This window comes from Theropithecus gelada, chromosome 4 (genome assembly GCF_003255815.1).
Source record: "Theropithecus gelada isolate Dixy chromosome 4, Tgel_1.0, whole genome shotgun sequence".
NCBI classification, from domain to species: Eukaryota; Metazoa; Chordata; class Mammalia; order Primates; family Cercopithecidae; genus Theropithecus; species Theropithecus gelada.
In genome coordinates this window covers 45,984,607-46,008,055 of record NC_037671.1, presented here as the reverse complement: position 1 = coordinate 46,008,055, position 23,449 = coordinate 45,984,607, and the positions used below count along the sequence as shown (strand labels likewise).

General features: G+C 50.0%; 2 protein-coding genes across 4 annotated transcripts; one reads left to right on the top strand and one right to left on the bottom strand.

Moving 5' to 3' along the window:
• Positions 1 to 779: 779 nt before the first annotated feature.
• Positions 780 to 11,902, bottom strand: MAD2L1BP (MAD2L1 binding protein). 2 transcript variants are annotated; one of them, XM_025381766.1, is made up of 4 exons: positions 11,883 to 11,902; positions 8,343 to 8,462; positions 5,084 to 5,351; positions 780 to 1,701 (listed from the first exon to the last, which is right to left on the bottom strand). In XM_025381766.1, the coding sequence occupies exons 1-4, from the start codon at positions 11,900 to 11,902 to the stop codon at positions 1,189 to 1,191; spliced, it is 921 nt and encodes a 306-aa protein (XP_025237551.1). In that variant the 3' UTR covers positions 780 to 1,188. The 2 variants fall into 2 exon arrangements, with proteins under 2 accessions (XP_025237551.1, XP_025237553.1); XM_025381768.1 differs by lacking the exons at positions 8,343 to 8,462; positions 11,883 to 11,902 and adding an exon at positions 5,818 to 5,916 and having other exon boundaries at positions 5,084 to 5,349.
• Positions 11,903 to 12,380: 478 nt separating this feature from the next.
• Positions 12,381 to 21,113, top strand: GTPBP2 (GTP binding protein 2). 2 transcript variants are annotated; one of them, XM_025381755.1, is made up of 12 exons: positions 12,381 to 12,679; positions 14,656 to 14,682; positions 15,191 to 15,375; positions 15,737 to 15,845; positions 16,041 to 16,238; positions 16,539 to 16,713; positions 16,872 to 17,091; positions 17,536 to 17,671; positions 17,805 to 17,863; positions 18,801 to 18,972; positions 19,438 to 19,602; positions 19,815 to 21,113. In XM_025381755.1, the coding sequence occupies exons 1-12, from the start codon at positions 12,494 to 12,496 to the stop codon at positions 19,989 to 19,991; spliced, it is 1,809 nt and encodes a 602-aa protein (XP_025237540.1). In that variant the 5' UTR covers positions 12,381 to 12,493; the 3' UTR covers positions 19,992 to 21,113. The 2 variants fall into 2 exon arrangements, with proteins under 2 accessions (XP_025237540.1, XP_025237541.1); XM_025381756.1 differs by lacking the exon at positions 12,381 to 12,679 and adding an exon at positions 14,250 to 14,324.
• The last annotated feature ends 2,336 nt before the right edge of the window (positions 21,114 to 23,449 follow it).

The following is a 23,449-nucleotide window of genomic DNA, read 5'->3' as shown; positions in this document are numbered from 1 at the left end:
CTTGCTTCCAAAAATTGAGGTGTTTGGCCGGGCACAGTGGCTCCTCCCCTCTCGCTATTCAGCATACCTGCTCAGTTTACTACAAACCAAGCACCAGGCCAGACTATTTCCCAAAATCACTGCTTTCATTCAGTGGCCTGGTAAGCTAAGTTCTTTACCACAATCTTCCCACATAAAGATGACCTCTGCTTTGGGGGATACAGAATTTAAGCATCACAAAAATCTGTATGTGATAAGAAAAGCACATTGGCTAAAAGATAGCTAATGAGGACTCTAGTCCTAACTGTGTTATCAAAGTACATATGCACTTGGCCAAGTCACTTAACTTCCTAGACTAGCCTGGGGCTGAAGAAGAGAAAAAATCATTATTAAAAAATCCTAAAGCTGGGCACAGTGGCCCACACCTGTAATCCCAGCACTTTGAGAGGCCAAGGCAGGTGGATCACTTGAGGTCAGGAGTTTGAGACCAGCCTGGCCAATATGGTGAAACCCCGTCTCTACTAAAAATACAAAAATTATCTGGGTGTGGTGGTAGGCACCTGCAATCTCAGCTACTCAAAGGCTAAGGCAGGAAAATTCCTTGAACCTGGGAGACGGAAGTTGCAGTGAGCCAAGATTGTGCCACTGCACTCCAGCCTGGGCGATAGAGCAAGACTCCATCTCAAAAAAGAAAAATATAATAAATTTTTGAGAAGCCCTGAAGCAGAAGAGGCCAAGGAGAAAGACAAAATAGCCTAAAACCTGACAAGTTATTTTAAGTCAAAACAATTTCAGGAAAATATAATAAGAACCTATTTATTTTATATTTAAATTCATAAGTCACATCCACATTATGTTCCTGGGAAAAATTCTGAAAGGACACAGCAAGGAGCAGAAAGGGCCACCTTCATAGAGTTTCTGTCTATGGACCCATCTTTGCTTTACAACCCCTAACAGAAATACCTGACCCAGCACCCTCTGGGAAAATCAACCTTTGATTCAAAGAGATGTTGTTCAGCAATGATTACAGTCACCGCCACATGCCATCAGCCCATCAGGAAACCTGAGGAGGGGAGGCAGACAACCAGAAGGAGAGTTGCTTCATCTCTCGCCAGGAAGAAATTCTAGCTCCAAACTAGATGGGTAATTCAGTGCCACATGAAGAAAGATAATTCAGCCATTGTGTTTTTATAATTAAGAAGCACTCATTCACTCGCGGAAGCCTTTAAGTGTCACTGGTGCCTGGAACCAAATGTAGTCTTCCCAAGCCGTGGTTCGGATGGAAGGTCTGCCACATGACAGGGTCACAGTCAGTTTATGGCCCCGGCTGGGCACTCGATAGTTGAGCTTGGGTTGAAACCAATCTTCTCCACAGTCGCGGTGTCCCTGTGCCATGATGATGGTGCCCATGAGAGGAGGAGCCTGAAGCTCACTAAAGGCATCAGCCATGAATATGGCTCGGAAGAGACGGCGCAAACAAGCTGCTGTGCTCAGGCTCTGGTCCACGCTGTAGGGGGCCAGCAGAGACAAATCGAGTTCATAGAACTCCTTGGGGCTTAGGGAATTGCCCCCAAGGAGAATCAGCACTCGTGGTACTAGTGTCCGTGCAAAGAAGTCCTCCAGGTGGCTGAGGACACTCTCCAGTTCTGCCACAGCTTGTTGGCATTTCCTGCTGCTCACCTCAGTGGTGGCCCGAGGTTTCTTCTTCAGCATCTCCTCTGCCTGTGAGGACAAAGAATGGCGAGAGAGAAGAACAAGGCAGGGGGAAGCTAATGCCCTTTGAAAAGAACCCTGCTGGGATGTGTACATAGACTTACAGGACTGAATTTCTAGCTCAATGAACCGCCACAGCCACAACACTGTGTTTTATCAGAGGGCATTATACTGAAAAGGAAAATATATTATTTTTACAAAACCATAATTCTCCCACATATAGAACAGCAAACACAGTGTTCTGAAGGTGGAGAATATCCAGATATAAACAACTAAAATAGAGATTTGGTAGTATGACAAAGTGACAACAAATTTTTGCTATACAGGGAGTGATAACAGGAATAAGGATTATTTGGTCTAATAAACATGACTCTGAACTTGTTCTTCCACTTAAACATAGTAAACTGAACAATGCTTATTTGCGCTTCCACCTGAAATACTACAAAATGAGAGAAAAGAAATTAAGAAACAAATGAACGAAAGAAGAGGAAAGACCGAGAAAGAAAACTCCCAAGGGCAAAGAACTGGAGACTACACAACACTAGTCAAATGCAAACACAAAGTTTTGGAAGACAGAAAGAGGATGAAGAGTTGGCCGAGCGCAGTGGCTCATGCCTACAATCCCAGCACTGAGAGGCCGAGGCAGGTGGATCATGAGGGCAGGAGATCAAGACCATCCTGGCTAACACAGTGAAACCCTGTCTCTACTAAAAATACACAAAATTAGCCTTGCCGGGCACGGTGGCTCATGCCTGTAATCCCAGCACTTTGGGAGGCCGAGACAGGCGGATCACAAAGTCAGGAGATCGAGACCATCCTGGCTAACACGGTGAAACCCTATCTCTACCGAAAATACAAAAAATTAGCCGGGCGTGGTGGCGGGCGCCTCTAGTCCCAGCTACTCGGGAGGCTGAGGCAGGAGAATGGCGTGAACCCAGGAGGTGGAGCTTGCAGTGAGCCGAGATGGCGCCACTGCACTCCAGCCTGGGCGACAGTGCAAGACTCCGTCTCAAAAAAAAAAAAAAAATTAGCTGAGCGTGGTGGTGGGTGCCTGTAGTCCCACCTACTCGGGAGGCTGAGGCAGGAGAATAGCATGAACTCGGGAGTCGGAGCTTGCAGTAAGCCGAGATTACGCCACTGTACTCCAGCCTGGGCGACAGAGCAAGACTCTGTTTCAAAAAAAAAAGAAAAAAAAGAAAAGAAAGAAGGTGAAGAATTAAGAGTTCAAGAGAGCTGAATACCAAGTGCTGACAGAAGGGACCCCCAAGGGATGCAAACTGATACACACAGCAGAACCCCAGAAAGGTTTAGGAAGTGGTGATACAGGCACCACAGAGGCAAGAATGAATATAGGGGAAATGAATGAAAATCTGTGTCAAGATGCTTAGATCATCTGCCAAATTTCTCCCCCATCCAGAGGGAAGACTTTCCAATACTATGTTTAAGGAATCCCCCCAAAGAGATCACCAGGTTGCCACCTAATCTCCTTATAGTGAAGTCTATAAGCTCATAAGGCCCAGGCATGCACACAGAGCTTGCAGTGATTTGTTCTTAAATATTCACCAGACACAATAAAATTCTCCAACATGAAAGTCAAAGACCAGAACAAAACGAATGGAGAATGGATTCTAGAAGAAACTGAGATGCCGCAAAGAACAAAGAAAAACTTCAAAAATTAAATAATTAATATCCTCAGGCAAAAGAAGTTCATGGCCTGGTGCGGTGGCTCACACCTGTAATCCCAACACCACTTCGGGAGACTGAGGCAGGTGGATCACCTGAGGTCAAGAGTTTGGGACCAGCCTGGCCAACATGGTGAAACTCTGTTTCTACTAAAAAAACAAAAATTAGCTGGGTAAGCCAGGCGTGGTGGCTCACACCTGTAATCCCAGCACTTTGGGAGGCCAAGGTGGGCAGATCACTTGAGGTCAGGAGTTTGAGAGCAGCTTAGCCAAAATGGCGATACCCCATCTCCATAAAAATACAAAATTTAACTGGGTGTGGTGGTACACACCTGTAATCCCAGCTACTTGGGAGGCTGAGGCAGGAGAATCGCTTGGAACCCAGAAGGTGGAGGTTGCAGTGAGCCGAAATCGCTCCACTGCACTCCAGCCTGGGCAACAAGAGCGAGACTCTGTCTCAAAAAACAAACAGGCTGGGCACGGTGGCTCATGCCTGTAATCCCAGCACTTTGGGAGGCCGAGGCAGGCAGATCACCTGAGGTCAGGAGTTTGAGACCAGCCTGGCCAACATGGTGAAACCCTGTCTATACTAAAAATACAAAAATTATTTGGACATGGTGGCGCATGCCTATAATCCCAGCTACTCAGGAGGCTGAGACAGGAGAAGCGCTTGAACCTGGGAGACAGAAGTTGCAGTGAGCCGAGATGGCGCCATGGCACTCCAGCCTGGGTAACAAGAATGAAACTCCCTATCAAAAACAAACAAACAAACAAAATTAGCCAGGTGTGGTGGTGCATGCCTGTAATCCCAGCTACTTGGGAGGTTGAGGCAGGAGAATCACTTGAACCTGGGAGACTGAGGTTGCAGTGATCTGCGATAGTGCCACTGTCCTCCAGCCTGGGTGACAAAGTGAGACTCCATCTCAAAAAAAAAAAACAACAAAGCAAAAAAAAGTTCATACAGAAATTCAACAACAAGATGCTATTAAAAAGAAACATGCAGGCCGGGCGCAGTATTTCACGCCTGTAATCCCAGCATTTTGGGAGAGGCCAAGGCGGGCAGATCACTTGAGGTCAGGAGTTCGAGACTAGCCTGGCCAACATGGTGAAACTCCATCTGTACCAAAAATACAAAAATAAACCGGGCATGGTGGCACGTGCTCTTAGCTACTGGGGAGGCTGAGACACAAAAATCGCTTGAACCTGGGAGGCAGAGGTTGCAGTGGGCAGAGATCACGCCATTGCATTCCAGCCTGGGCAACAGAGCAAGACTCTGTCTCAAAACATAAAATAAAAAAATTAAAATACAAAAATTAGCTGGGTGTGGTGGCGGGAGCCTGTAATCCTAGCAACTCAGGAGGCTGAGGCAGGAGAATCCCTTGAACCCAGGAGGGGGAGATTGCAGTGAGCCAAGATCTCACCACTGCACTCCAGCCTGGGCAACAGAGCGAGACTCTGTCTCAAAAGAAAAAAATGCGAAGAGCCAGTTCATTAAGTCCAAATGCAACACGAGTTTCAGAAAGAAAGAACAGGAGAAAAAGCCAGAAGGGTTAGGCTACCAAAGACTAGAATGGGGAGAAAGTGACTAAAGCCCTGGAAGCTGCTTAGTCTCTCAGGCTCTGAAGATTTCTTAGACCCCCTTTCTACCTGCCTCCCATCTAAGAGCCACAAAGTCTTCCCACCAACCTGCTCCCAAAGCCTGTGCCTACCTGGGGAGAAGGGTTTCGGTAAAAGTTCTTAAGCTGTTCATAGGGCAGAGGGAGTTGCTGGCGTTGGTACATGATATGCTTTAGAAGTTCACAAGTAAACTGACAGCAGCCTTCCTGGCTTACAGGCCCAGGAAACACCACTGGTACCATGCAGTCTCTTGGGCAAAAGGGCTCCGAAGGGTTGAGAGGTTCCTGGGTAGAGCTTGTCTCAAGCAGTTCTATCTGGGAGGCGTGAGTTTCTTCTGACTTCTCATACCACTCCAAATCTGGTAGATGAAAAGAGGGACAAGAGAGAAAAATTAAAAACCTAAAAGCCAAAGTCAGTCTTCTCATTCCCTGTGGCCACCAAACCAGCCACCCTGAGAAAGCAGGCACTCCGACATACGCCCATACCCTCCGCAGCCTACAGTGTGGGCCATGGCAGGGAGAGATTCCTGATCCCTGTTGCCTGAGGAGATTTAATTGACTGAAAGATAGTGGGGGTATTTCGGAGGTAGTAACTAGGGCTCCCCGCTCAGAAAGCAGCGGGACTTGATCTGGGGAAATGAGTCAAAAGTGTAGTCAAGCAGAGTCCAGTGCGACTCACGGCGATGGAGTCACAGCTAGAGCCTTGTAGGACACCCGGAAGACAGGGAAGATGGGCTAGGGAGAGGACCAAGGGATAAATGGAGGGCGCGGAGGTAGGGAAGAAACGGGTCCCCAAGGCTTCCCAAACTCTGGGCCCCACGCCTTACCAGGGACTGAGGCTGGGGACAGAACCTCCGCCTCCGGCGCCGCCATCACGACCTCCTCCCCTTACTCGCGGTTAGAATAAAGGTCCCGCGGGGCATCATGGGAAGCCCGCGCTCCACTTCCGGCTCAGTTGGGCCGGAAAAAAGGCGCGGCGCCGCGGCAGTGTTGGGGAGGCTAAGTGGAGTTGGGATTTGATCCCTCCGTTCCTTCCTTAACACCCTGGCAAATATACGCCTAACCCTTGCCCAGCAAGAACCCAGGCGTTCTCAGCCAATGAGCGCTGCTTTCCAAAAGACACCAACCCTCACGCATCCATTCACTCCAGCATTCACTACTCACTGTGCACCTACTTCGTGCCAGGCCCTGTCCTAGGTGCTGGAGACTCAGCGGAGAACAAGCCAGGCGCGGACCCTGTACTCAAGGGGTTCACTGCCTGTAGATACGATACAATGTGATGAATTATACAGAAGGGTTTACACGGGGTGTGGAAGTGAAAAACAACGGTGCCTGACCCAGAGAGGGTAGGGGCTGGGAAGGAGTGGTCCCAGAAGAAATGTGTGAAACTGTGACCTGTAGGATAAGTCAGCAAGGTAAAGAGGAGGGCCCAGTGCTCCAGGAGACCTTGAGACAAGAGCATACTCTGTTCAAGGAATGAAATGAGTTCATATTATAAAGAGTTAAGGCTGTAGTGAACAACAGGAGCCAGATCATGGCAGGACTGTGTAAGCCATGTGAGAGTTTGGACTTGATCCTGTAGTCAGATGGGGAAGCTTTGAAAGGTTTAAGTAGGAGAGTGGCATGATTAAATTTACATCTTATAATCTCTACCCTGGCTGCAGGGTAGAGATTGGATTACAGAGAGGATAAGAGAGGAGGCAGGGGTACCAGTTAGAGGTAGTGCAATTACCTGAGTACTTGATGAAAGCAGCCTAAACTGCTAGGGTAGTCACAGTGGGGTGGAGATAATTGGGTAACTCGATATATTTAGGAGGTCCAGTGAACATAACTTGGTGATTGATTTACAAGGAGGAGGAGGAATAGAAATAGACTGACAAGAGGCCGGGCGCGGCTGCTCACACCTGTAATATCAGCACTTTGGGAGGCCAAGGCGGGTGGATCACAAGGTCAGGAGTTTGAGACCAGCCTGGCCAACATGGTGAAATCCTGTCTCTACTAAAAATACAAAAATTAGCTGGGCATGGTGGCATGCACCTGTAATCCCAGCTACTCAGGAGGCTGAAGCAGGAGAATCGCTTGAACCGGGAGGCAGAGGTAGCAGTGAGCTGAGATCATGCCACTGCACTCCAGCCTGGGTGACAAAGCAAGACTCCATGTCAAAAGAAAGAAAAGAAAAAAAAAGAAGACTGACAAGAAAACAAGCAGGTTTCTGACTTCAGCAATTGTATGGCCAGTTGTGCCAGGAGTTTGATACCAGCCAGGACAATATTGGGAACCCTGTTTCCGCAAAATTAAAAAAAAGTTTTTAAAAGTTAGCCAGGTGTGGTGGGTGCACATCTGTAGTCCTGGCTATTCAGGAGGCTGAGGCAGAGGATTGCTTGAGTCCAGGAGTTCGACAGTTACAGTGAGCTATGATCAAGCCACTGCACTTCAGCCTGGGCAGCAGAGTGAGACCATGACTCAAAAAAAAAAAAAAAAAAAAAAAAAAAAGGATGGATGAAACACTAAAAGACGACCAGGTTTATTGGGGTGGGAGGTGAGTAGGAGAAAAGATGAGTTCAACTTTTCACAGATTGAATTTGACATCTCCATAGGACAATGAATAGAATATTTAGGAATGCCATTTGGAATAGCGACATGTATTTAAGAGCCATTATCATGTGAGTGGATAACATCACCCGGGGAGGGTGTGGAATGAGAATGGGCTAGGTTATTGAAGACACTAATGTTTAGGGGATGAACACAGAGACAGAACCTATGGAGAAGACTAAGGAGTACCCACAGAAGGATAAAGAAAAATAGACAAATCGCCGGGCAAGGTGGCTCATGCCCGTACTCCCAGCACTTTGGGAGGCTGAAGTGGAAGGATTGCTTGAGCCTGGGAGGTTGAGGCTACAGTAAACTGTGATCGAACCACTGCCCTCCAGCCTGTGTGACAGAGTGAGACCCCGCCTCCAAAACCAAAATAGACAAGTGGGGCCAGGCATGGTGGTTCATGCCTGTAAGCACTTTGGGAAATCAAGGCAAGGGGAATGCTTGAATCCAGAAGTTTGAGACCGGTCTGGGCAACATAATGAGACCTTGTCCCTACAGAAAAAGACAAGTGTCAGGTCATGGAGGCCAAGAAAAGGGTGTGTTTCAGGAAGTAGGGACCAGAAGTCAAAACATACTATAAAAGTACAATGATTAGAGGCCGGGCGCAGTGGCTCATGCCTGTAATCCCAGCACTTTGGGAGGCTGAGGCAGGCGGATCACCTGAGGTTGGGAGTTTAAGACCAGCCTCACCAACATGGAGAAACCCTGTCTCTACTAAAAATACAAAATTAGCCAGGCGTGGTGGTGCATCCCCATAATCTCAGCTACTTGGGAGGCTGAGGCAGGCGAATGCCTTGAACCTGGGAGGCGAAAGTTGCAGTGAGCTGAGGTCACGCCATTGTGCTTCAGCCTGGGTGACAGAGTGAGACTCCGCCTCAAAAAAACAAAAAACAAAAAACAAAAAACAAAAAAAAAACAATGATTAAAATACTGGATCTGGCTGGGCATGGTAGCTCACAACTATAATCTCAGCATTCTGGGAGGCCGAGATGGGAGAATTGCTTGAGGGTGGAGGGACTGATTGAGTCCAAAAGTTTTTTTGTTGTTGTGTTTGTTTTTAGATGGAGTTTCGCTCTTGTTGCCCAGGCTGGAGTGCAATGGCATGATCTTAGCTCACTGCAACCTCTGCCCCCGGGGTTCAAGCAATTCTCCTGCCTCAGCCTCCCAAGCAGCTGGGATTACAGGTGCCCACCACCATATCTGGCTAATATTTTGTATTTTTAGTAGAGATGGGGTCTTTATAAAAAAAAAAAAAAAAAGACAAGTGTCAGGTCATGGAGGCCAAGAAAAGGGTATGTTTCAGGAAGTAGGGACCAGAGGTCAAAACATACTATAAAAGTACAGTGATTAAAATACTGGGTCTGGCTGGGCATGGTGGCTCACGCCTGTAATCCCAGCATTTTGGGAGGCCAAGATGGGAGAACTGCTTGAGTCCAGGAGTTCAAGACCGGCCTGAGCAACATGGCAAACCCCTTCTTTACAAAAAATACAAAACTTAGCCAGGCATTGTGGCACGCCCCTGCAGTCCCAGCTACCTGGGGGGCTGAAGTAGAAGAACTGCTCTCAGGCAATGGAGGTGGCAGTGAGTCAAGATTGTGCCATTGCACTCCAGCCTGGGTGACAGAAGGAGATCCTACTTCAAAAAGAAAAAAAGAAATCAATCAATCAATCATTCTCTCTTCCTCCTCCTCGCCACCTTTAAAAAATAAATAGGGCCGGGCGCACGGTGGCTCACACCTGTAATCCCAGCACTTTGGGAGGCTGAGGCAGGTGGATCAACTGAGGTCAGGAGTTCGAGTCCAGCCTGACCAACACGGAGAAACCCCCGTCTCTACTAAAAATACAAAATTAGCCGGGTGTGGTGGCACATACCTGTAATCCCAGCTACTCGGGAGGCTGAGACAGGAGAATCGCTTGAACCCGGGAGGCAGATGTTGCAGAGCCAAGATTGCACCTGCACTCCAGCCTGGGCAACAAGAGCGAAACTCTGTCTCTAAATAAATAAATAAAATAAAATACTGGGTCAGGTGTGGGGCTCATGCCTGTAATCCCAGCACTTTGCGAGGCCAAGACAAGAGGACTGCTTGAGCCTAGGAGTTCAAGACCAGCCTAGGAAACATGGGGGAACCCCATCGCTACAAACAATAAAAACAAAAATTAGCTGGGCGTGGTGGCTCGCACCTGTAGTTCCAGCTACTCCAGAGGTTGAGGTGGGAGGATCTGCTTGAGCAGAGGAGGTTGAGGCTGCAATGAGCTGTGATCACACCACTGCACTCCAGCCTGAGTGACAGAGGGAGACCTTGTCTCAAAAAAAATAAATAAATAAAAATTTAAAAATCCATGTATATGAAGGGACACATGTTATCAGACAACTGCAGCAGGCTCTGGTTATCAAGAGAGCCCAGGGCTGGTCATGGTGAGAATGTTGGGAGAATGGTCTTATCTCTTCCTTCCAATTCCCATCCTTCTTGAGATCTCTCACTGAGTTCTCTAGTCTCTGTCTCTAAACCACAGTTTCTCTAGTAGGCCTGTACCCCTGGCTAGACTTTTATAGCATAACCTTTCCTTCAGTGGCACAGGACTAAGAAAAGTCACATGTGCTTTCAACCACTGAAGACCCACATAATTGGCCTAGGGTGAGCTAGGCCCTTTTGCAGGTTTTGGTCTTTCTGCTGTCACTGCTTTGGAAAATTATGCTATGTGAACAGCATGATCAGTAGACCTGCCTCCCTCCTTGTGGCCCTGGGAGGAAGCCATGGACTCTACCAAGTCTGAACCCCCGAAGGGATCACCAGAGGTAAGTCATTGTTGCTGCTTCTAGTTTTCCAAGGACAACTGAAGTCTAGAGAAAAGAGTTGCTTAATTTCTTTCTCTTTTTTTTTATTTTTTTGGAGATGGAGTCTCGCTCTGTCGCCCAGGCTGGAGTGCAGTGGCCGGATCTCAGCTCACTGCAAGCTCTGCCTCCCAGGTTTACGCCATTCTCCTGCCTCAGCCTCCCGAGTAGCTGGGACTACAGGCGTCCACCACCTCGCCCGGCTAGTTTTTTGTATTTTTAGTAGAGACGGGGTTTCACCATGTTAGCCAGGATGGTCTCGATCTCCTGACCTCGTGATCCGCCCGTCTCGGCCTCCCAAAGTGCTGGGATTACAGGCTTGAGCCACCGCGCCCAGCCTCTTTTTCTTTTCTTTTTTTTTTTGAGACAAAGTCTCGTTCTGTCACCCAGGTTGGAGTGCAGTGGCGTGATCTTGGTTCACTATAACCTCTACCTCCCGGGTTCAAGCGATTCTCCTGCCTTAGTCTCCTGAGCAGCTGGGACCACAGATGTGCACCACCATGCCAGGCTCATATTTTTTTTTTTTAGTTGGAGTCTTGCTCTGTTGCCCAGGCTGGAGTGCAATGGCCTGATCTCGGCTCACTGCAACCTCCGCCTCCCGGGTTCAAGTGATTCTCCTGTCTCAGCCTCTGGAGCAGCTGGGATTACAGGCATGCACCACCACACCCTGCTAATTTTTGTATTTTTAGTAGAGAAGGGGTTTCACCATGTTGGACAGGCTGGTCTCGAACACCTGACTTCAGGTGATCCGCCCACCTCGGCCTCCCAAAGTGCTGGGATTTACAGGCGTGAGCCACCGCACCTGGCTGAGTTGTTTAATTTCTTGACCGTGTATGAGCACCTCGCAGTTCCAGAAGAGGGGAGAAGAGAACACACTGTGAGTGGTGTGAGTCATGAGACAGCCATGCGGCTGTGAATTGAGCCCTAGCGTCCTGACTCGCAGCTCAGCAACGTTACTGCTTTTCCGCCCTGCCTTTCTGGTGTTCTGTGCACTGGCTTATGTCGCTGAATGTGTGTACTCTTCGCAAGAAAGTCAAAAGCCAACAATCCCCTGTGGCCCTAGGCCAAGTTTCTATTCCCGGCCACTGCCCCGCCCTCGTGGTGGTTGGTGTAACCCGAGCCCCAGCCCCGCCCGAAGTAGGGGCCAGGCCCCTCCTACAGTCTTGGCTGTTTAAAACCAAACTAGGTTCTTCCCGATTGGTTCTGCTTCAAAACAAAGGGGAGGAGGAATACTCGCTTTGAGTATGCTTGCAGCCTTCGGGCAGCAAGCTGGTTTACGGGTTCGGGTCTCGTGTCGCAGCCACCGCGGTGCCTCCGGCTGTTAAAACCAGCCCCTGGACGGTGCCAGCCTGGTAATAAAGCAGTGACTACTATGTAAAGGTAGCATAGTCATCGCAACAATAACAGCCGTAATTTGGCTAATCACCATCCGCCTCCGCCCTAGCGTTAGCCCTGATTCACCCCAGCGGCACGCGGGCCATTGGGGAAGAAACTGAGGCAGAGGCGGAGCCAGCAGGCTGGCGGGACCAGTAGCCTCAGTTCTGCGGCTCTCGAGGTCCAAAACCTGTTGTCTAGGATCCGCGCTAAAGGGCCAAATCCCGGAGCGCCCACAAGGGTCGATTCTGATGTAAGCTCTTCGACGCTGGTGTCCTCGCCACCCAGGCTGCGAGGTTCTAAACTGCCCCCAAGCCCTAGAAAAAGACCACAGCGCGGGGACTGCAATCCAGACTACAGCTCCCTTAGGCCTTTGCGCGCCAAGGCGCGCTCCTTCCCCACGCCTCCGACGACTCCCGCGGCCACTTGCGCCGCGATGCCTCCTGGGAGTTGTAGGGCGGCGGCGTGTCATTTTGAGCGAATTTCCAGGCCTGGGGACTCTATATCCCGTGGTGCCCCGCGGCTGTTTCTGACGCGACCTGGAGGCCAAGGAGGTGGGGGGCGTAGCTTTTGCAGAGCCCCACCCCACTCTGCTCGGGCCGGCCGGACACGGCAGTGGCAGTAAGGGCGGCGGCGACGGCGACGGCGGCGGCTGCGGCCGCGGGAGGGGCCGGGCGGAGGGCTGGCGGCAGCGGCGGATGGACTCGCGGGTATCGGAGCTGTTCGGCGGCTGCTGCCGGCCCGGAGGGGGCCCGGCCGTGGGCGGAACCCTCAAGGCTAGGGGGGCCGGCAGCACCAGCGGCTGCGGGGGCCCAAAGGGAAAGAAGAAGAACGGAAGGAACAGAGGGGGCAAAGCCAACAATCCCCCGTACCTGCCCCCCGAGGTGAGCACTTGAGAAGTGGTGGGGCGGGAAGAAGCCACTCTTTCCGGCCCAGGACTCCAGGGAGGCGGGACCCAGAGAATTAATCCCCCCTTCCGGTGTCGAGACCCCAGGGAGGAGGGGCATGGGAGGAGAATCCCTCTTTCCGGTCCCGGGACCCCAGAGAGTAAGGGCAGAGACTGGACTCAGGTGACAGGATCTCAGGGAGGAAGAGTGGAGAGGGAGGAAGAGTGGAGAGGGAGGAAGAGTGGAGAGGGAGGACTCCCCCTTCTGATCTAGATTACCGCAGGAGAGAAGTAGAGAAAGGGGATCCCAGGAAGAGCACCCCAACCAACTGCGTGTGCCGCCATAGGGGAAGAGAGACTGCATCCTGGGACGAGAGGCAGACAGAGTAACCACCACTTCTAAACTTGTTCCACATGGAGAAGGGGAGTACCCGGGAAAAGAGCAGTGTGTTCCTTACCCACAGCCTAAGCCAGTGATTATCAAACTTGGCATGTATCGAATCTCCCGGATTGCTGGCCCCCAACACCCGGCCAATTTTTTTTTTTTTTTAGACGGAGTCTCACTCTGTTGCCCAGGCTGGAGTGCTGTAGCGCTGTCTCAGCACACTGCAACCTCGGCCTCCTGGGTTCTCAAGCGATTCTCCTGCCTCAGCCTCCCGAGTAGCCGGGATTACAGGTGCCCGCCACGCCCAGATAATTTTTGTATTTTTAGTAGAGATGGGGTTTCACCATGTTGGCCAGGCTGGTCTCAAACTCCTGACCTCAGGTGATCCACCTGCCTCGGCCCCCCAAAGTGCTGGGATTGCAGGCGTGAGCCACCGTGCCCAGCCTAGAATTTATGATTCTTTCTTACTAGTGAGGATGGGCCTGAGAATTTGCATTTCTTACAAGTTCCCCTGTGATGCTAATGCTGCTGGTCCTAGGACCTGACTTTGGGAACCATTGATCTGGGCCCTAGACTCTCATTCTTGCACCACATTTTTTGAAGCCACCCATCCCCAGAAAAATGATTTAAAGGTTTTTGGAAGGTTTTTATTGATGGGGAAAAAAATAATCTCCTTAACACACCTTGAGGTGGAGATTATGAGTGAAGACTTGTTAGGGCCTGGGAGCCAGAGAGCCTTGAAGGGATGGAATGATGACCCGAACGGAAAAGGAAAAATAAAATATCCAGAGAGAGGGATAGAAAAATGCAGACTGGCCAAACGGGCAAATCCCATATCCCTTTGCACCTGGGAGAGGAAGGCTCAGGTAACAGGGTGCTTCTGTGCTGTGCTACCCACTGGAACTAGAAGATACTGTGGGGTGGATTCAGGATTTCACCTCCACTGAGGTTAGGCGGCAGGAGGTGAAGGCCATAGCAAGTCTGTCCACTTCATTACATTTTCTGAGTTTTTCTGTTTCTCTCAGCCCCAACTTTGGAGCTCTGCTCCTCTCTCACCTAGATCTTGGTCATCAGGCTTGTAGTGACCATTGCGGAGCTCACCCTTTGGCTCTGATCCAGAACCTCTTGCAGCCTCTTACTCTAGATGACATCAACTGAGAGGGGCAGGCAGGGAGGAAGTGGTGTTTCCTAGACCAGTGACAAAGAAAGGTTTTAATAGCCTGGGCACAGAGGAGACATAGACTTCTGGGAAAAGCGGGTTTGAGGCCCTGGAGGTAGGGAGGAAGGGATGATCTTGCATCTAGGAAGAACGTGCTGCCAGTGATCAAAGAATGGATTGATTCAGGGTTCTGTGCCTGGCTTAAATGGGTGACTCCTTGTGTCCTTACAGGCTTTCCCTTCATAGAGGCCATGCTGGGGTTGAATAGAGCATCTTGCCTGCCACTGACCTTTAACAGGCACTTGCCTGAGCAAGTGCCAGTGGGGCTTCCTGCTTTCTCAAATTAGCTACCTGGACCCAGTGGGAGTTGAGGGGAAGTAGGGATTGGGTCTAGGACAGTGTATGGTAACTGCTCACTATTTCTTTTCAGGCTGAAGATGGAAACATTGAATATAAAGTGAGTCCTAGGCTGGGGAAAAGCAGGGGCTGGGGTAGGTTGTCTTTGCCAGTGTGGGATAATTTCTTTTTTCTTTCTTTCTATTTTTTGAGATGGAGTTTTGCTCTTGTTGCCCAGGCTGGAGTGCAGTGGTGCAATCTCAGATTCTCCTGCCTCAGCCTCCTGAGTAGCTGGGATTATAGGCATGTGCCACCACGCCCGGCTAATTTTGTATTTTTAGTAGAGATGAGGTTTCTCCATGTTGGTCAGGCTGGTCTCGAACTCTTGACCTCAGGTGATCCGCCAGCATGGGATAATTTCTCTGAGAACCTTCCAACTTCATAGTCTATAGCAGTTTAAGGATATGGTTCAGGTTAAGGGCTCTGTACCTTGTTCTGTTGGAGGGGGATCAGGTATGAGTTTAAGTGGAAAGGGAAAGTCTTGGTCCTTGCAGCAGAACAGGTGGGGACCATGTAGGTTTGGGAGGAACACCTCTGATTTCACCTCATGATACCCCACTTGCCCTAAGTTGAAGCTGGTGAATCCATCCCAGTACCGCTTTGAGCACCTGGTTACACAGATGAAGTGGCGACTCCAGGAGGGACGTGGTGAGGCTGTCTACCAGATTGGGGTAGAGGACAATGGGCTGCTGGTGGGGCTGGCTGAGGAGGAAATGCGAGCTTCACTCAAGACCCTGCACCGGATGGCAGAGAAGTATGCTTTCCCTTCCCCACCAGTTCTCCTTTACTTGACTTGGGAAGACCCATACATACCCAGTTACCTAGGGCCTGAGGGGCAAAGGTGGGACTTTCCTTCTCTTGACAAAGGGCTGAAGTGGGGAGGGTTAGTGTTTTGGTCCCCTCCTCACTGGACCTAGGCTGTTTAGATCCTTGAATTAAGATATGTGTATTTGTTTTAAAGGGAATTGTGAATGAAGAATAAATTGGAGGGTGGTAGGAAGTGCGCTAAGGTATTGGGAGCTCTGTGGGAGGTGCAGGAAGTCTGTAGGTCCAGAGCAAGCCTGGAATAGGAGAAGGACAGGTGAGATATGGCATCTGTGGCGTTGCTGTGACAGGGTTGGGGCAGACATCACCGTTCTTCGAGAGCGAGAAGTGGATTATGATAGCGACATGCCCCGGAAGATCACCGAGGTGCTAGTACGAAAGGTCCCTGACAACCAACAGGTGAGCACACACCCATCCCTGTCCCTCATGTCCACACTGTGGAAGGGCCCTGTGGTGGCAGGCTGACTCCTGGCCTGGGATCCTGGGGGCTTCCAGTTCATCACTTGCTCCCTAGGGAACGTCACTGCCCTTGACCCAGTCTTCAGTGAGAGGGGTGAGGGATTGGAGTCCTTATCTCTGGCAATTCATCCACAGTTCCTAGACCTCCGTGTGGCCGTCCTGGGGAATGTGGACTCAGGGAAGTCGACTCTGCTTGGAGTCCTGACCCAGGGAGAGCTGGACAATGGGCGGGGCCGGGCTCGGCTCAACCTTTTCCGCCACCTGCATGAGATTCAGTCTGGCCGAACCTCCAGCATCAGCTTCGAGATCCTGGGCTTTAACAGCAAGGGAGAGGTGCATGGGATCAGTGGGACCCAATGGGGCCAGACTCTGAGGGTGGGATGGTAGTAGTAAAGGACATACGATGGGGGCAGAGTGTGGAGACTTTTTGAAATAGTATAGATGAATGCCCTGAGGGGACTGTGAACAAGCTCTGTCCCTCTTAGGAAATCAATGGGGAATCAACTGAATTAAATAAAAAATGGGGTCAGGATTAAGAGGCAGGGTCACCCAGGGAATGGTTTAGATCCTGGCAACTCTGAAGGGGTTGGAAGGGCTGGCAGGGGGCACTGAGAGCCCTGGGCCCTGGGCCAGGTGGTGAATTACAGCGACTCACGGACGGCAGAAGAGATCTGTGAGAGCAGCTCCAAGATGATCACCTTCATCGACCTGGCAGGCCACCATAAGTACCTACACACCACCATCTTTGGCCTCACGTCATACTGCCCCGACTGCGCCCTGCTGCTCGTCAGTGCCAACACTGGGATTGGTACGAGGCATTAGGGCAGGGACAGGGCTGAAGGGGGGTGCTGACTCTCCTACCCTGGGCCTCAAATCTTGGAGACAGACCAATGCTTCTCTTCTTCCCTCTCCTCCCTTCTGCATTCTCACTCTTCTCTTCCGCTGCTTGCTGTCCTTCTGAGGCAGCTGGCACCACAAGGGAACATCTGGGGCTGGCCCTGGCCTTGAAAGTGCCCTTCTTCATCGTGGTCAGCAAGATCGACCTGTGTGCCAAGACCACAGTGGAGAGGACAGTACGACAGTTGGAGCGGGTCCTCAAGCAGCCTGGGTGCCACAAGGTCCCCATGCTAGTCACCTCCGAGGATGATGCCGTCACTGCTGCCCAGCAGTTTGCTCAGTCACCCAAGTAAGCCCACCTTACTGTAAAGCCCTGATCCACTAGGAAGGCTGCCACAGATCCCGGGGCCCAGGAGCATGATATCCCACTCTTCCAGGGCCAGACCAGTTCTGGCTTAGTTCTGTGGGTGTTTCAGCTTGGGATTGTGGAGGGACATCTTGCTAAAGGGCTTGACCCTCCCTACTAGTCAACCTGGAGCATTGCTGATGCCTGGGACCATGGGGATGAAGTGCTATACCAGGCATTTGCTGTTTCCCTTGGGCTCTGGGATGGGCTTCTTGTGTGACATTGCTCGATTGGCTCACAAGAAGGCCCAGAGTTTCTGAGCCATTTGCAGACAGGAGAGAGGGGTCCCCAGCCAAGAGCAAAGCTCACCTTTCCATGTATGGGGATCTGGCCTCTGCCTCCTGTTTGGAGTGTCTTCATCTGTCCATTCTATGCTTCCCTCTACAGTGTCACCCCCATCTTCACATTGTCTAGTGTGTCTGGAGAGAGTCTGGATCTCCTCAAAGTCTTTCTGAATATTCTGCCGCCACTCACCAACAGCAAAGAGCAGGAGGAACTCATGCAGCAGCTGACGGAATTCCAGGTAGGTGACTGCCCAGCTAATAGGCTGGGAAACAGGGAGGGGCTGCTTCAGACCAAACCCAGAGTCTGTTTAGAGATTTTGGACCCACCAGCCCTACTTGGCAGGCCATTGATAGCGTTTTCTTTGGCTTCAGGTAGATGAAATCTACACAGTACCAGAGGTGGGGACTGTTGTTGGAGGGACACTTTCCAGGTGAATTGTCTTGCTTGCTACCCTCCCCACTCAGCCCTCACCCATATATTCAAAGACATTCTGGCCCAAAGGAGGAGACCCTGGAATTGAGCAGAACCCATTTAAAGGACATGCTTATTTGCAGATTAGGGTTTCACTATCAGAAGAGCTGGAGAATGGTAGTCTGTTGGCTTTGGAGGGAAGAAACAGTATTGCTGCCTATTGGGAATCTCCAGGCCCCTGAGAGAGAAGTGTGGGTTTTGGGCTCCAGGAAAAAAACTAGAGTGTATTCAACTGATTTCACCTCACATAGGGAAATGAGAGACGTCACTTAAGACTCTTCTTTGCTTTCTTTCTTTCTTTTTTTTTTTTTTTTTGAGACAGTCTCGCTCTGTTGCCCAGGGTGGAGTGCAGTGGCATGATCTCAGCTCACTGCAACTTCTGCCTCCTGGGTTCCAGCAATTCTCCTGCCTCAGCCTCTCGAGTAGCTGGGATTACAGGTGCCTGCCACCATGCCCAGCTAATTTTTGTATTTTTAGTAGAGATGGGGTCGTCACGTTGGCCAGGCTGGTCTTGAACTCCTGACCTCAAGTGATCCACCCGTCTCGGCCTCCCAAAGTGCTGGGATTACAGGTGTGAGCCACTGCGCCTGGCCTAAGACTGCAAAGCAGAGAATGAAACTCAAGGGGATAACTTGCTCCTTCAGGGGTTAGGTGTTCAGTGTTAAACCCCCAAGTGCTTCCCTGTCCGCCATCACTGCTGGCCTTTTTTGAAATTAGTTTTCTGATTCTGAACTCTGGCAGTGATTCCCCCCTACATCCAAGTCAGAATTTAGGGTTCTTCTTCCCCACTTGAGGGACTCAACCCTAGAAGGGAAGGAATGCTCTGGGTGATCCTAATAGAGAAGTAGGTATGGGGACCTTGGCTGACACTGTGCCACCTGCCCTCTGGGCTGCAGTGGGATTTGCCGTGAGGGGGACCAGCTGGTGGTGGGCCCCACGGATGATGGCTGCTTCCTGGAACTGAGAGTATGCAGCATCCAGCGCAACCGCTCTGCCTGTCGTGTGCTGCGAGCTGGTCAGGCTGCTACATTGGCGCTTGGGGACTTTGACCGTGCCCTGCTTCGCAAGGTGAGGTGGGTGCATGGGTTGGGGAGGGAACACTAAGAGAAGTGCCTAGGAGACTGGCTACTGAATGACCACCTACCTAAGGGGCTTCAGAGAAACTCAGAGAAAACGCACTCTCTGACCCAAGAAGCTTCTGGTCTAGCTACAGAGACTATAAAAACAGCTTAGCATACTCATGAAGTGCAGATCACTAAATATGAATCACTATGTTACACTATTTTTAGTGCACACTATTTTTAGCGTTCAGGACCCTAAAAATGCAAAGCGTTAGATGGGGTAGAGGACGTAGGAGGTGGGTAAAGACTCATTCCCTCTGAGAGTTTTGATTATTGTCTTTTGAAGTCGAGGTGTTTAGAGTTGTGTAGAGGAAGAGGAAATTCAGGAGCTATAAAGGGTGTGGGATGGCTGGGTAGGGAGAGTCTGATGTTAGAGCTGCCCTTCCTGGGCCTGGGGTCTGTTCCTCCCCAGGGCATGGTGATGGTGAGCCCGGAGATGAATCCTACCATCTGCTCGGTGTTTGAGGCAGAGATAGTCTTACTGTTCCATGCCACCACGTTCCGACGAGGATTCCAGGTGACAGTACACGTGGGCAATGTACGTCAGACGGCAGTGGTGGAAAAGATCCACGCCAAGGTGAGAGGGAGCTGGCCTTCCATTTCTCCAGAGGTCAGAAAAGAGGGAGGCCTGCCCCAGACTGGCAGAGAACTCCTTGATCCCACAGTGGGAATAAAACCCCACTTAGGGTGGGTAGCGGCCTGATAGGCCTCTGGAGGGTGGAGAGCCACAGCTGGCATAGAATGGGACAGAAGGCACTGGCCAGGGGAGTGACCACTTATCTGCTGCAGGACAAACTGCGGACAGGCGAGAAGGCAGTGGTACGTTTCCGCTTCCTGAAGCACCCAGAGTACCTGAAGGTGGGCGCCAAACTGCTGTTCCGGGAGGGTGTCACCAAGGGCATCGGCCATGTCACTGATGTACAAGCCATTACTGCAGGAGAAGCCCAGGCCAACATGGGCTTTTGAATCCTTCAGGCAGGGACAGTTCTATTGCTGTCCCTACAATATATAAGGTGACTTCCGGCCATGCTGCCCCGCCATTGGCGGCTCTGTGTGTTAATAGGCTAGGGAGAGAGGGGTGCTGCCACTTGCTCCCTGCCAACTTTCTGGAGAGGTGCCAAACTTGGTGTGGCCAGGAAAGGGCAGTCCTGAGGGAGAAGACAGGATTCAGGGCAGTGCTCAGAAGCTGTGTGCTCACCTGGTTGGCTCATCAAACCTGGCAACCCTGTGGCCTGTCTGCTGGAGCTGACTACATCCACTCATCAATTCCTCGGCCCCACTACTAAGACTGGGCATGTTTTGCTGGTGTGGTCTCTGCACTTCAGGAATTGTCACAACGGGGTGGCCCTCAAAAGCACTCCTTTTTCTATACCTCTTCTCAAGGCCATGTAAGTTGCCCATCTCTACCTGGCTGTGGACAAAAGGTTATCTGCTCTTGGCCATCTGGTGGTGGTGGCTCAGAGTCTGAAGAAATGGCACAGGGACAGTGAATGGTAGTGTTCCCACCCTGTGCTGAGGCCTGAGGCCTCTTCCTCAGCTTTATCTCCCTTTCACTCAAGGGCCATTTCCCCAGTCCCTATCTCCCTCACCCTCTCTCGGCTCATAGGCCCCACAGGTGCTATTTGTTGTGCTGGCCCAGGCGTGGGGCTACCAAGCAAAGGCTTGGCATATACCAAAGGCCAGCTGCATGCCCATCAGTCTGGTCCTTTTCCTCTGTGGTCATGTTGGCTTTCATGCTGGATCAAATGTTTTACTTTCCCAGACTGGTGGCATCTGAGTTCCCCATCCTACCACTCTCACCCCACCTTCCTGCCCCACCTAAACCCTCTTGTTTTAGTAATCTGTAGTGACTGTTCCCTTCCCTCTGTTGCAGGGAACCAGGAGGAAAGGGAAAGATGTTGCCATATTTCCTACTCTTTAGGCATGGACTCTCCTTTCCCTTTGTTAGTGTCCTGGGTTCCCATGGACTCAGGGATTTGTTGGCTGAGGTTTCTCTGCGCATATATATATATATACATATGTATATATATTTAAATACACATATATATTGTACAGAATAAAAATGTTTTATTGAATACAGTGTGCTTATGCGTTAGCTACAGGCTCAGCTTCCTTCCAAGGCTAGATACCTCTCCAGGATTAGAGACAAGTGAAACCCCAACATTGCTGAGCCCTGAATGTGGAAAGAACCCAGCTGGTATCTCATTCACCATTCTTTTTCTCTTCTTCACATAGGTTCAGAGTTCCAGTATTGTAACCAAGTATTGTGGCCTGTTTTCTGTAGTTCAAGTGAGCAGAGTACTGAGGCCTTTCACGTGAAATAGATAGCTACCGTGTATTTGAAGAGTTGGCCACTTGATGATGGTCAGAATAGTAAGGAGCCCATTTCTGTGCCCTGTCAGAGATACAGTGCCAGCTACTTAGAGTAGAATTTAGAGACAAAAGGTAATCTGGTCCTATACTTTCCAAGTTTATGTAGCCTAAATTATTCTTGGAACAATGAGGGCCACTTGACCAAACCTTAGTCCCTGTTCCTGTTTCCATGTTCAGACTACTTGATTTTGACATTTTATGGGTAAAGAGGGGCCAAAGTCAACTGTAAATAGAAACTGCATTTTGAGGAGACCCTGGAAAAGAAGTATGTGACCCAAAGTCCTATGTGGCATTCTGCCTCTAGAGTATTAAAGTGATAGCTTCCCTACCACTCAGGCTCAGTTTTACAAAATATAACTGGTTTAACTTGCTACTAAGAAGCCTGTAGTTGAACAACTTCCTCCTGTATTAGGGGCTAAGCTGTTTACTTCCTCTGTATAGCTGCTGATAGAGATGAAAGCTTTGTCTACAGTTTACTTATCTTTTGCCTGTATTATAAAGGAAATTTTAGAAAATCATATTTCAATAATTAATAAGACACCTCCAGAAACCAGTGAGCCTCTCTGCAACATTAATGAAACATTTAGGGGGATAAAAAGTATATAAAGCAGACTCCCAAGGAGTTTATACATGTTTATGGTCCCAATTGTGGTAATCAGATCTAAAATTCTTCACTATATACATTCATCCAATGAATATCAGCACCTATTATGGGCAAAGCACTATGAAGAATCCTTGCCTTTAAGAAGGTACATATCTAGTTAGGGGGAAAAGGCCATGTATACAGTGAATGTAGTCTTTTTTTTTTTTTTTTTTTTTTGAGACAGGGTCTCAGATGGTCACCCAGGCTGGAGTGCAGTGGCACAATCATGGCTTATTGCAGCCTCGAACTCCCAGATAGGTGATCCTCCCATCTCAGCCTCCTGAGTAGCTAGGACTACAGGCATAAACCACCGTCTTTGTATTTTTTGTAAAGACTTGTTTTGCCATGTTACTTCGGCCAGTCTTGAACTCCAGGGTTCCAGTAGTCCACCCACCTCAGCCTCCCAAAGTGTTAGGATTACAGGCGTGAGCTGCCGTGACTGGCTAAATATTGTCTTTTATTAGATATTCAAGTATCATAAAAGCAGAAAATATTTTTGAAGAAAAAAGTTCCTGGTAGATCCAGTGGTTTTCAAATCTTCTTCATCTCTTCAAACTAAATATAGAACCCCACCTCCCAATTTATAAATAAGATAAAAAGAAGTTGAGGCCGGCCCGGTAGCTCACACCTATAATCCCAGCACTTTGGGAGGCCAAGGCAGGTGGATCACTTAAGATCAAGAGTTCAAAACCAGCCTGGCCAACATGGCGAAACCCCATCTCTACTAAAAATACAAAAATTGGCCAGGTGTAATGATGCATGCCTGTAATCCCAGCTACTCAGGAGGCTGATGCAGGAGAATCGCTTGAACCTGGGAGGCAGAGGTTGCAGTGAGCTGAGATTATGCCATTGCATTCCAGCCTGGGCGACAAGAGGGAAACTCCATCACATAAAAAAAGTAGAAGTGGCCGGGCGCGGTGGCTCAAGCCTGTAATCCTAGCACTTTGGGAGGCCGAGGCGGGCGGATCATGAGGTCAGGAGATCGAGACCATCCTGGCTAACACGGTGAAACCCCGTCTCTACTAAAAAATACAAAAAACTAGCTGGGCGAGGTGGCGGGCGCCTGTAGTCCCAGCTACTCGGGAGGCTGAGGCAGGAGAATGGTGTAAACCCGGGAGGCGGAGCTTGCAGTGAGCTGAGATCCGGCCACTGCACTCCAGCCTGGGCGACAGAGCAAGACTCCGTCTCAAAAAAAAAAAAAAGAAGTTTGGGTATATGTATGGGAGGGATGTGTACACCATTCTCTGGGCCCACTTCACCCAGCACCACCTACTTCAGTTCTTCTTGAGTTCCCTGTGTAATTCAAGTTTCCCCTATCATAACGGAAAAGCCAAAAGAGCTGACTTTTCACACACAAGAAAGGAGAATAAGAAGACAGTACTATAGGCCGGTCATGGTGGCTCATGCC